The sequence below is a fragment of the Pelobates fuscus genome, chromosome 2 (genome assembly GCF_036172605.1).
Source record: "Pelobates fuscus isolate aPelFus1 chromosome 2, aPelFus1.pri, whole genome shotgun sequence".
In the NCBI taxonomy this organism is placed as follows: Eukaryota; Metazoa; Chordata; class Amphibia; order Anura; family Pelobatidae; genus Pelobates; species Pelobates fuscus.
In genome coordinates, this window is record NC_086318.1 from 54,369,489 (window position 1) to 54,381,519 (window position 12,031).

General features: G+C 45.5%; 1 protein-coding gene across 3 annotated transcripts in view; it reads left to right on the top strand.

The window, feature by feature from the left end:
- The window catches only part of ROCK2 (Rho associated coiled-coil containing protein kinase 2), a 176,085-nt gene that overhangs the window by 88,522 nt on the left and 75,532 nt on the right, over positions 1-12,031 (top strand). For all 3 annotated transcript variants that reach the window (XM_063442154.1, XM_063442156.1, XM_063442157.1), the window contains exon 2: positions 6,900-6,981. In XM_063442154.1, the coding sequence (XP_063298224.1) occupies positions 6,900-6,981 (82 nt within the window). The remainder of the gene's footprint in view (positions 1-6,899; positions 6,982-12,031) is intronic.

Sequence of the window (12,031 nt, forward strand, 5' to 3'; positions counted from 1 at the left end):
AAAATTATTGCAAGTATGATTAATGCAAGGAATTTAACCCCCTTGAAGTCTTATGGATGACTAAACTGCATCATGTGTAGGCGAAATGGCATTTACTAAGGGAGCTATTCAATAAACTCTGACTTGCTGAATCCAGTGAACCCCCCCACCCCCCAAAAAAACAAACCAACAACTCTATTTGCTGTACATCTACAATACGTCCACTGTTGATATGAAGGGACCAATACAATGGAAATGTATGTATGTGTATATGTATATATGTATATATATATATACAGGGCCGTCTTTAATATGAATAGGACCCTGGGCAAAGAATTTTGTTGGGCCCCCTCGGCCCTGTGACCCTCTCAATCCACCAACCCCCCAATTACGCCCAACCCCCAATCACACTGACATATTGACACATACACACACACAGACAGACATATTAAAACATTCACAGATACATACTGACACACACATACACTGACACACAAATATATACTGGCAGACATATTGACACACATTCAGACATACTGACACACACACACACACACACAGACGCACATACATACACACACAGACACATACACTGACAGATATACTGACACACATACAGACACATACACTGACAGAAGTATTGACACACACACAGACATGCTGATACACACACGCATACTGACATACACACAGACACAGTGACACACACAGGCATACTGACACACACAGACAGACATACTAACACACACACAGACACATACACTGACAGAAATACTGACACACACACACAGACATACTGACACACACACAGACAGAAATACTGACACACACACAGTCATACTGACACACACACAGACATACTGAAACACAGACAAAAATGCTGACACACACTGACAGAAGTATTGACACACACACACAGGCATGCTGACACACACAGGCATACTGACACACACACAGACAGACATACTGACACACACAGACAGAAATACTGACACACACACACAGACACACACACACAGACATACTGACACACACACACACACACACACACACAGACATACTGACACACACACAGATATATTGACACACACACTGACAGAAGTATTCACACACACACACACACACAGACATACTGACACACACACACACACTGACAGAAGTATTGACACACACACTGACAGAAGTATTGACACACACACAGACATACTGACACACACAGGCATACTGATATACACACAAACACACACACTGACAGAAGTATTGACACACACACAGACATACTGACACACACAGACATACTGACACACACACACACACACTGACAGAAGTATTGACACACACACAGACATACTGACACACACAGGCATACTGATATACACACACAGATACACTGAAACACAGACAGACATACACACACAAACATACTGACATACATTTAGCCACCCTCCAACCGCCCTTACCTTTTCTGGAGGGTGGTTTCCCTGGGGAACAGTGGCAGGCTGAGGCAGTTGGGAGTTCTTCTCTTAAACTCCCCTCCTCCCTGCCTTTCTCCTCCTGTGCGGCTCTGATCTCCGGTGGGAGGAAGTGACGCGCGGCACTCACTTCCTCCCAGCCGGCTGACGAACAGGAAGGGGCCCGGTCGCGCTGTTTAAGCGTAACAGCGCCCGACCGGGCCCCTGCTGACACATGTCCACCGGGTGGCCCTTAGTGCATGGGCCACCCGGGGGCCCTCTTTAGCATGCGGGATGGTGCGGCTCTGTGCAGCCGCACCACTGGGTCCAAGGGGGGCTGCGCAAATCGCAGGGCCCACGGAGCAGCTGCTCTGGGGCCCCCCAGGAGCAACTGGGCCCGGGGCAGCTGCCCCGTTTGCCCCGCGCTAAAGACGGCCCTGTATATATATATATATATATATATATATACATATCATTTTTTAAAAATTCTTTATTTTTGTTGTGCAAGTTATACCAAACGAGCCTGCATTGCCACAACAGCAGTAACAAGCATAACATCGCCATACATTTTAAAACTTGGCAAGCTAAGGGTCTGAACAATTTTATAATAGGAAAAGAGTGTTGGTATACGTGTCAAAACAGGATATGTATTATTCAAAAGTAAGTGAAACACTCAACTAGTATGAAAATAAGAACACCTAAGGGTCATCAGGCTGCAAGAGTTATCAGCATAGCGTCACCATTTAATGGTAGGTAACTGGTTAACTGAGTAGCCGTTAAACACAATCAATGATACCATTCAGTGGGGAGATTTCTATATTCTCACCCCTTCCTCCTGAATAGGTTTAAATGCAAACAACTCTAAATATTTGAGTGGGTGATGAATTACAAGGGTTAACGCATTTCTGGGAAGCATGACTGGGATTTTGATGCAATCTGTGAAAAATCTCTATTGGTCTCTGATTAGTGAAATAATTTTTTGCATAAATTTCCATTGCACTGTGCAGCCTCTGCTTGGTACCGAAATCGTTAGAAGGATACACTGTTATTGATATTATTTCTATCTGCAGCAGCAGTGACCTTATTGGGAGACTGATTCAGTTGAATGATTCACTGCTGTTGTATCTTTAAAAATACTTTGACGTTCTTTGCTCGGGGAATGACGTTTAGAGATCTTTTAAAAATCAGATTTTTTTTTTTAAAGCGAAGGTTGGAAATGTTGCTGAGTCAACATAGCATTAATTGTAGGCAAGTCCATTCCATCGCCACTAATATGCTCAGTAAATGTAAATTAAAAGGGAAGGTAAAACTTATAACCCGCCATGAAGCATATAACTGGGATTACATGTGTTCTGAAAATCCAATTGGATCAGTAGCCCCAAGTATCTTACAAAATGTGTTTTGGGGATTTTATGGATTCATGCAGATTTTCAATTTTGTTGCTAAATTTCTTTGGAATTACAAAGTGTAAGAATGACAAAAGTATATCAGACCCCTGCAATTGCTCAAGGAGTAGAAGGGGAAATTGGATATTTTGGCATGGCCATTTTAATTATCTCAATGCTAGTGTTGTCTCGGACAACCTGGATGTTCATATTTGCTGTGTCCTCTTTGACACTTTGGAATAGGGTTAGAAATGTTGATAAAATATTACATTGACAATGTCTTTAATACCAATTGAATCTCTAACCCTTGAATTATCCTAAACTATTCAGTGATACCAAAATGCCCTATGCACAGTGGTGAGAGCAGTCCAAACAAATCTGTTCTCAGCCTCAGTGAAAGTGTAGGATGGCTAGTATAATAAATGATTCATTTACATAAAGCTATGTATGGAGGGCCAGAGTGGACATTTTTCTTGTTTCCAAATGACATTGTGTGGATCTTTACGTTTATTTTGTTTTCTACACTAGATTATAAACATGATTAGAGAGCATAAAATGAAAATCAAGTCAGGCTCTTGTGACAATTTTAGACGGACTTAGACCATGAAACAAACTGTATCACAGATCAAGAATAATTTACTTAAATTAATAAAGATACAAAGAAAGAGGGAAAAAATGCTTACTTGATACGGCAACATGTCTTGAAAGATATAAGACGGTGTTTGGTTGAGACATGCATGTAGGTGCCATGACCAAACTGCAGTTCCAGTGCATACTTGCCAACATTCCTGAATTCAGTTTGGCAGTCCTAAATTTGGGCTACTGTTTTCCAGTCCTGGGATTCTTTTTCTCTGGTGTCCTGCTTTTGGGCTGCTCATGGGGACTATTCTGACCAGTTTTTTAGGCCAGCCTGTCAACCTGGTATACAAGCATGGCTGTGGAATATGCCCTCTTTGTATTGGTGCTCCACGCTGTTACTACCCCATCTTGGCTGAGGACGAGCCATTAAAAAAAAAAAAATTTGATCCAAGGTTTCCAGATTTAATTAAATGTGTTAGATTGTTCATGAAGTTGGACACTCGCTTGTTACGTGAAGATAATGTATCTGGTTATGTTTGTTACATTTTTTTTATTATTGCAGTAAAGCAGCTGGCTTTGGGCTATAAACTAGTCCTGGTTAGATTGGGTTTATATTGTTCTCCATAGCATTTGCTAATCTTTATGCAGGATACAGTTTTCAGGACATAGCATCAGAGTTTTGTGAGACTGGTCAATACATTTCTTTGACTGACAACATGACCTTTTGTTGAAACTAAATGTTTCAACTGGTGTTTGTGTTGGCATTATGCCCATAGCAAGATAAACAACGCACATTGTGCTAACAATGGCAGCCAAATGTGGAGGGTGTTTGCACCTCCGTAAAGAGACCTGTTAGACGAGTGGAATCAAGATAACCTTTTAGGAAGATTGCTGAAATCAGCGGATCTTTGTGTGTTTACCCCCTTAAAAAAAGAAAGTGGTGATAATACAGTCAAAAACAGAGCACACAGAGTTACAGGTGAATATAGGCAAGATCAGATCGATGAAAATCTGAGAACCAAATCTCTTCATCTGAGTGTTCTTAACGTTTTACACCCTCTGTTTTTCTATACCCACTCCTACAAGTGGCTGTCATTCAGACTGGAATATATGATAATGTCTGCAGTCAACATGCTGACTCTGGATGTTTGGACCCAATGCTTCTCGATGGAAAGCATTGCATTGATTTTCTCTCTAGTAAAGGATTGGATTGGGGGATTGAGCTAATTGCACATCTGCCAGGGTCTCCAGTGCTTCTAAATGAGATGCATCTGACTGGACAAACTTAATGATGTCAGCAGAGGTAGATTGGGCTGCAGGAAGGAATAAGATGCACGTATGTAAGGAATATTTGACGACAGACGGTTGTATTATTAGAAAAATAATGCACACTTGAGGTGGTAATGCGGTCACGACGAGAAGCGGAGTGGCCGTTACACCTCGGGTGTGCATTATTTTTTCGAATAATTCAGCGGCCTGGAGTCAATTATTCTGCTTATACTACAGTTTCCACACCTCAAAACATTGTTCAGATGATGTATTTCAGGATGTTTGTCAAGTTTTTGTCATTAAAACGCTCTTGTATGTAGGACTAATTTCTTACGCAACCGTAATGCGGTCAAGACCTGTCTGAAACTACTCTAGCCGTGCGTCTCCCTGAAAATAATGCACACCTTAGAACGTTCGTCAACCTTCGTCAGATTGAAGCATTCAACGGCCCTGTAGTAAAAATATATATAACCATTCTCTGCTTATATTTGTGCATCTGTGAAACTTTTCCAAGGTGTACACATGTGTTCACTTCCAATATTTCACATATCCAGGTACTGTAGAAAAGCCTTTATAAATGTGTTTGTTAATGACTACTTTGAGATCTTGCGAATTAAGTGACGGGGGGAAAAAACTATTCTAATGCAAAGTGCAAATCACTGCATTGTTTTATTTATATAGTTTAAACTTCACTTGGATAAATTACTCCGCTGTTACTTGTATTCATTTTCAGTAGGTTTACAGGAGTCATGAAAATACACATGATATTAGAATGCATCACTTTAATTGTGAGCAGTATATTTGAATCAGAGGTTGGGATTTGACAGGTTATCTCTCTCCAAGATGAAATATGTGTAACAATTTCCTATCATTTGGGGGAGAGAGCTGTAAATTTTCTACCCCTCTGCGAGCTCTGTGTTTCTGTGTCACTCACCTATGATGGATGGGGGCTCAGTCTGTCATAGACCGGAGGAAGCAAGGCGTGCAATCAATTCACCAGCAGGTTTCCTGGTAGGAGCTCCTTATCTGTGCAGCTGGGGGAGAGGCTGCCCCGCTTCCTGCTCTAGTTATTTACTTTACACATCTGCCTTTATTCTGCATGTACCAACGGCTAGCCGCATGCTGGGGAAAATGCACATTCAGGTGTCCTGTTGGTGCGATCTGTCACTAGTAAGGACGAAAACACAGCAGTGTCAGGCGCCACATAAATGCAATGGATACTTTGTAAATGTAATTAGAAATTAAATTTAAAAATACTTGGCACACACCACTTTATGGAAAAAAAAAACACTATTTATGATAGGAGCAATGATACTATTATGCTGAAAATAAGTAATGTTTTGCATGCAGTTTATTGCTTAAAGGACCAATATAGGCACCCAGATCACTTAAGCTCAATGAAGTGGTCTGGGTGCCAGGTCCCTCTAGTTTTAACCTTGCAGCTGAAAACATAGCAGTTTCAGAGAAACTGCTATGTTTCACTGATAGTGAGACAGCCGCTAGAGGCGCTTCCACGATTCTCACTGTAAAAATCACAGTGAGAAGACGCTGGACGTCCATAGGAAAGCATTGAGTAATGCTTTCATATGGGCTGTTTGAATGTGCGCACAGCTCTTGCCGCGCATGCGCATTCGGATCTGACGTCGGGGGTGGAGAGTTCCCCAGCGCAGAGGGAGCCCGGAACTTAAGAAAGGTAAATGTCTGAAGGGGCTTTAACCTATTCAGCCCAGCAGGAGGGGGGACCTGAGGGTGGGGGGGACCTAATGACCCTATAGTGTCAGGAAAACAACTTTGTTTTCCTAGCACTATAGTGCTTCTTTAAACAGTAGCGTTTACAGTTGCAGATATTCATATTTATATATAACATGGCTTTTTTTGCCCTCTCTTCTCAATATCCTTCCCCTGGCTAACCAGCATCTTTACAAACCCCTGTCTACCAATACTTTCATTTTTGCAGCCAGTTCATGAATGTGACATCGAATTGGATGCAAACATTAGTAGCCAGTTCTAGCATATACATTTGTATCTACCTCTACTCGTATTGAGCAGAATGGCACTTACTGGTTTGGTGCCACATGGCAATCTCACACAGTCAGACACTCAAGGGTTAGTTTGTTGACTTCTTATTACCTGTTAAGTTTGTGAGCATTGAAATATTAGATTTTTCTTTGTTTCTAACTTTGCCCCTTTTTAAAAACTGACAAGTCTAATTTGTTTATTTTTTTGTGTTTTACAGGACGGACTCAATTCTTTGGTTCTTGATCTCGATTTTCCTGCACTACGAAAAAACAAGAACATTGATAACTTTTTAAATAGATGTAAGTATTCAGATTAGTTTTTTTTTTCCTTTTTCTTTTTGTGGTTAAAGTAGCATAGAAGAATGGTAATAATGTTTGCTATTTATTATCAATTATTAGTAATAGTATTAATATTCTTATTAATAATAATATTCGTATAGGATGCTTTAGAAATCCTAGGTTACACTGCATGAGAAACTAAAAGTTGACTTAAATAGAAACAGAATGATGGCAGTGAATGTGTTTTTAAGACTCTCTCCAGCTTGTTCTCTAACCCTCAGTTATAATTGTTAAAACTTGGGGTCTTTGGTTAAAATGCACTGTGTCCATTTCATTGTCTTCTACAGAAAAGCCAAATTTGGCATTCACAACATTGTTTGGTAAAATTGGTTCTGTCGTCCAGAAAAGTTGTGAAATAGGCTTGCTGCTGGTAATGTTTATCTGCAAAGAAACATGTTAAGTGTGTGTTCTGCAGTCTATATATAATACAACATGAAGCTTTATTGACAACAAAAGACAACACTATTAATAAAAAATCAAGCTCGTGCAATAACCAGATGATAATGTCCACTTTTTTTTTTTAGACATTCTTTATTTATAATATTTTTCAAAATAGGGAGGGAGACAGAAAAAAGAAAAGGGAGGGGGGGGAGGGAAGGCAAGTTACACTTTACAGAATACAGTACACTTATGAACAGTTTGTTTGGCTATCTCAAGTCAAGAGTGATTACTGTAATACCTTCACGATTGATACCTAGCCAGCTTGCACCTTTTCTGCCTGAGCGGGGTCCCGCCGGGGCGGGGCCATGGAGAGGGCAATTGACACCCAGAGCAGGTCGGTCCGGGATGGCAGAGGAGTGTGTACCTATGTCCGGGTCGGCAGGTGGAGGTCACCCTACTTGGGAGAGTTCCTGACTCGTAGTGAGGGCAGGGCTCTAGTCACTGATGACCGTGGCCTGGGTCAGGCACAGGGGGGGAACAGGAGGGAAGGAGGAGAGGAGGGGAATGTCTGAAACCAGGGCTATCCCCAGGGGGCACGGAACAGAACTGTAAGTTTAGTCGCCTATGGTTCGTCGGAGGCAGAGTAGGCTGGTCAGGCCTGTCCACGGGCGATGTAGGATGTCCAGGGAAACCACAGGAGAGCACATTTGTCCGAGCGTTCCTGCAGGGACGCGGTCAACATTTCCATGTTATGAATTTCCTCAACCTTATCCACCCATTGTCTGTATGTGGGCACTGCCTGGCTTTTCCAGAGCAGAGGGATGAGACTTTTCGCGGCAGAGAGCAGGTGTATCGTAAGCGTCTTCTTATACCTTTGGGCCGACATGGCTGTGTGGTGCAGAAGCATTGGTAGCGGCTGCAGTGGGAGGTCTGGGTCTACAATTTCGGTGATCTTAGTGTGTATCAACTGCCAGAACGGGACAATGCGGGGACAGGTCCACCATATGTGAAGGTTGGTGCCAGGGGCAGAGCTACATCTCCAGCATTCGCCAGGGGAAGTGCCATACATACGTTTAAGTATGTCCGGGGTTCTGTACCACTGTGTGAGCAGTTTATAGCTCATTTCTTGGTACTTAGAGCTAATGGAGCACTTGTGGGTTAAGAGGAAGATTTTGTCCCACTCCTGGGCCGTCAGGTGCACCCCTGTCTCCCTCTCCCATTTATCCGTAAATCCTAGGGGACTTTCATTGCCCAGTGTTTGTAGCATAGCGTAAAGATAGGATACGGCATGGTCTTGGTGTTTCCTGTCGGTGCAAAGGCGCTCGAAGTCTGTCAGTGGTCTGTGTATGTGGTCTATACCTTGGAGGCTCATGTAGTAGGTCTTCACCTGGTGATAACGGAACCTGTCCAGTGTGGTTGGTCTCTGTACCGTCATTACGTCAGTCAGTGGTTTAAGGGCTCTGTCCCCTGTCCATTGATGAAGGTAGATCCAGTCCGACTGTGTGAAATTCCGGAATGCCGAGGGTGGAAGACCCCCTGCTAGATTTGGGTTGTGTGCTAGAGGAGTAAGTGGGTTCGGTGATGTGGTGAGTCGGTGTGCGTAACGCAGTGTGCACCATACCCTAAGGGTAGCATCGATGAGTGGGTTGTGGGTCCGGAGTTCCGCGAACGTGAGGGATCCAAGACATATTCTGGCCGGGATCGTCCCCCTGGCCTGCTGCACCTCCATGGGTACCCATCTTTTGGCCCCTGGGCGCGCATGCCAGTCCACTACCCGTTGAAGGTGTGTGGCCCGATAGTATTGCTGCATGGAGGGCAGCCCGGCACCCCCCGCCGATTTTGGCCTTTTTCTAAGGTGGATCTACGGATGCGGGACGCGGAGCGGTTCCAGATAAAGTTGCGTATTTCCCTCGTGAGGACGCGGAAAAACGCTTGGGGTATCGCGACAGGTAGAGCCGCGAAGAGGTACAACAGTCTAGGGAGGACGTTCATTTTTAGTGCCTGAATGCGGCCAAACCAGGTGAGATACTGTGGTGACCAGCGAAGGAGGTCCTTTGGGATGTTCGTTAGGAGGGGGGGAAAGTTAGCTTTGTACAATTGTCAGATCGCGTGGTAGCCAGGTGCCTAGGTATTTCAGTTTGGTGGGTTGCCAGGAAAAGGAGAACAGTCTTTGCAAGCGGTCAGCTAAGCTAGCGTCACTCAGCAGTGACATGGCTTCAGATTTATCCAGGTTGAGTTTCATATTGGAGACTTGGCGGTACTCACGGAACGCTTGAAGGAGGTTGGGGATGGAGATTAAAGGCTGTTCTATAAAAAACAGCATATCATCCGCGTAGGCGGCCAGTTTGTGTTCCTCGGCTCCCATCGACACCCCTGTAATGCCCCCATCCCGTCTGACCGCCTCCAGAAATGGTTCTAGAGAGAGGGCAAACAGGAGGGGGGACAGGGGGTATCCCTGGCGAGTGCCGTTACTGATGGGGAATGGTTGTGTAAGGGTCCCATTGACTCGGATCCGCGCTGTCGGTGTCGTGTACAATGCCGACACCCAGTTGCATATTTGGGGGCCAAATCTAAAGTGGCGGAGAGTGGACGCGAGGTATGTCCAGTCTACCCGATCGAACGCCTTTTCGGCGTCCGTCGAAAGTAGGACAGCCTCGCGCCGCTCGGATGTAACCAAATGTATTATATTGAGCGCTCGTATCGTGTCGTCCCTGGCCTCCCTCCCTGCGATGAACCCGACCTGATCCGGGTGGACCAGATCCGGGAGGAGTGGGGAGATCCGCCGAGCTAGGGTCTTGGCAAAAAGTTTTAGGTCTGAGTTTAACAGCGATATTGGGCGGTAGCTCGAGCAGTTAGTCGGATCCTTCCCTTCTTTGGGGATTATCGTGATAGTGGCAGTTAAGGTGTCAGTGGGGAATTGCCCGCCCTCACGGATCGAATTCAGCCCCAACAGAAGTTCGGGCAGGAGGGTGTCACTGTACGTGCGGAGGTACGCAATCGGTAACCCATCGGGGCCGGGGGCCCTATGCGGCTTCATGAGTTTCAGTGTGCCGTTGAGTTCCTCAAGCGTTATGGGTTGCTCTAGGCCTTCTGATTGATCCTGGGTGAGTGTCTTGGAGATATGTTTGGTGAGGTAGTCCGCGACCCTCTTCTGGTGTGTCTGGATGTCTGTCCCGGTTGTGGTTTGCGAACGATTGTACAGGTCTCTGTAGTATGCCTGAAAGGCATCAAGTATCCCGTCCGGTCGTCTCGTGCTATGTCGGTCATGCGTGTTAATTTTGTGAATGTGTTGTGCCCTCCTTTTTGCCTGAAGCATCCTTGCCAGGAGCCTACCGCTTTTAATGGAATGTTCGTAGAAATACCTGGCGGATTTCGTAATAGTGTGTAAAAGTCCCTGGGAAAGATGGTCTCTAAGCTCTCTCCGTGCAGCGGTCAGTCGTAGGTAGTCGTTGTCGTCTAACGTTTGTTTATGTATGGCTTCCAGGATTGACACTTTAGTTGTGAGGTCTGTGAGTTGTCTGCGTCTGTCTTTTTTGCGCTGCGTACAGAGGGCGATGTAATGGCCCCGTATAACACATGTGCCTCCCAGACCGTCAGGGGGGGGGGTGTCGGGTCCCTCATTTGTGTCAAAGTACTGTGTGAGTGTTTGGAGCGTAGATGCACGGACGGCTACGTCGTTCAGCAGGGACACATTGAGTTTCCATTGTCTGTCTCTAGGTCTGTGGAGGGGTGAGCTTGTACGAATCGTAACCGGTGCATGGTCCGAGTGGGTCGTGAGCCCGATATGGGCATCGTGGAGTAGGGAGAGGAATTCCTGAGGCATGAATATGTAGTCGATGCGACTGTAGTGACGGTGGACATGGGAGAAGTGGGTATAGTCACGGTCATCGGGGTGTGCGGTCCTCCAGCAGTCCACGAGGTCTAAGCCGTTCAACGCTCTAGCAGCGGTTCTAAGGCAGTGGGAGGGGATTGTGCTGGTCCCGCGAGACGTGTCCCGGAGCGGGTCAAGGGGCATATTGAGATCACCAGCAACCAACAAAAGGCCCTCTCTGAATTTACCAAGTTTGGTCAGGGTGCGGGAGAGGAAAGTGTGTTGACCGCGGTTGGGGCAGTATATGCAGGCAAACGTGTATTTGTGGTCAGCAATTGTCCCCTTTACGAAGAGGAAGCGGCCCTCAGGGTCAGGGAGAATTTCCGTATGGCTAAAAGGTACAGAACTCGCAAAGAGTATCGCTACACCTGCTCTCTTAGACGACTGGTGGTTGGCATAGTAAGCCAGATTCTAGCGGTTATTTTTGATTTTGGGCGCGTCCGGGCCCCTAAAATGTGTCTCCTGCAGGAAAGCCACAGACACCCTCTCCGCCCAAAGACGGCGTAGCAGGTGGGAGCGCTTCTCCGGTTGGTTGAGGCCCCCGGTATTGTTGGACCAAAACGTGAGCAAGTCTGGTTTAAATCCCGTCCGTTCCCCCGTGGGGAGAACCCTGGTGGGGGGGGGGGATCCATAGGTGGGGGGCGGGAAGGGTAGGACCAAAGAGGCAGGGGAGGTAAAGGCAACTAATGAACCTAGACCGGTTGGTGGTGTTCAGGAGACAAAGAGAACTAAAGGGTCTCACCGAACCCCGGTCCTATG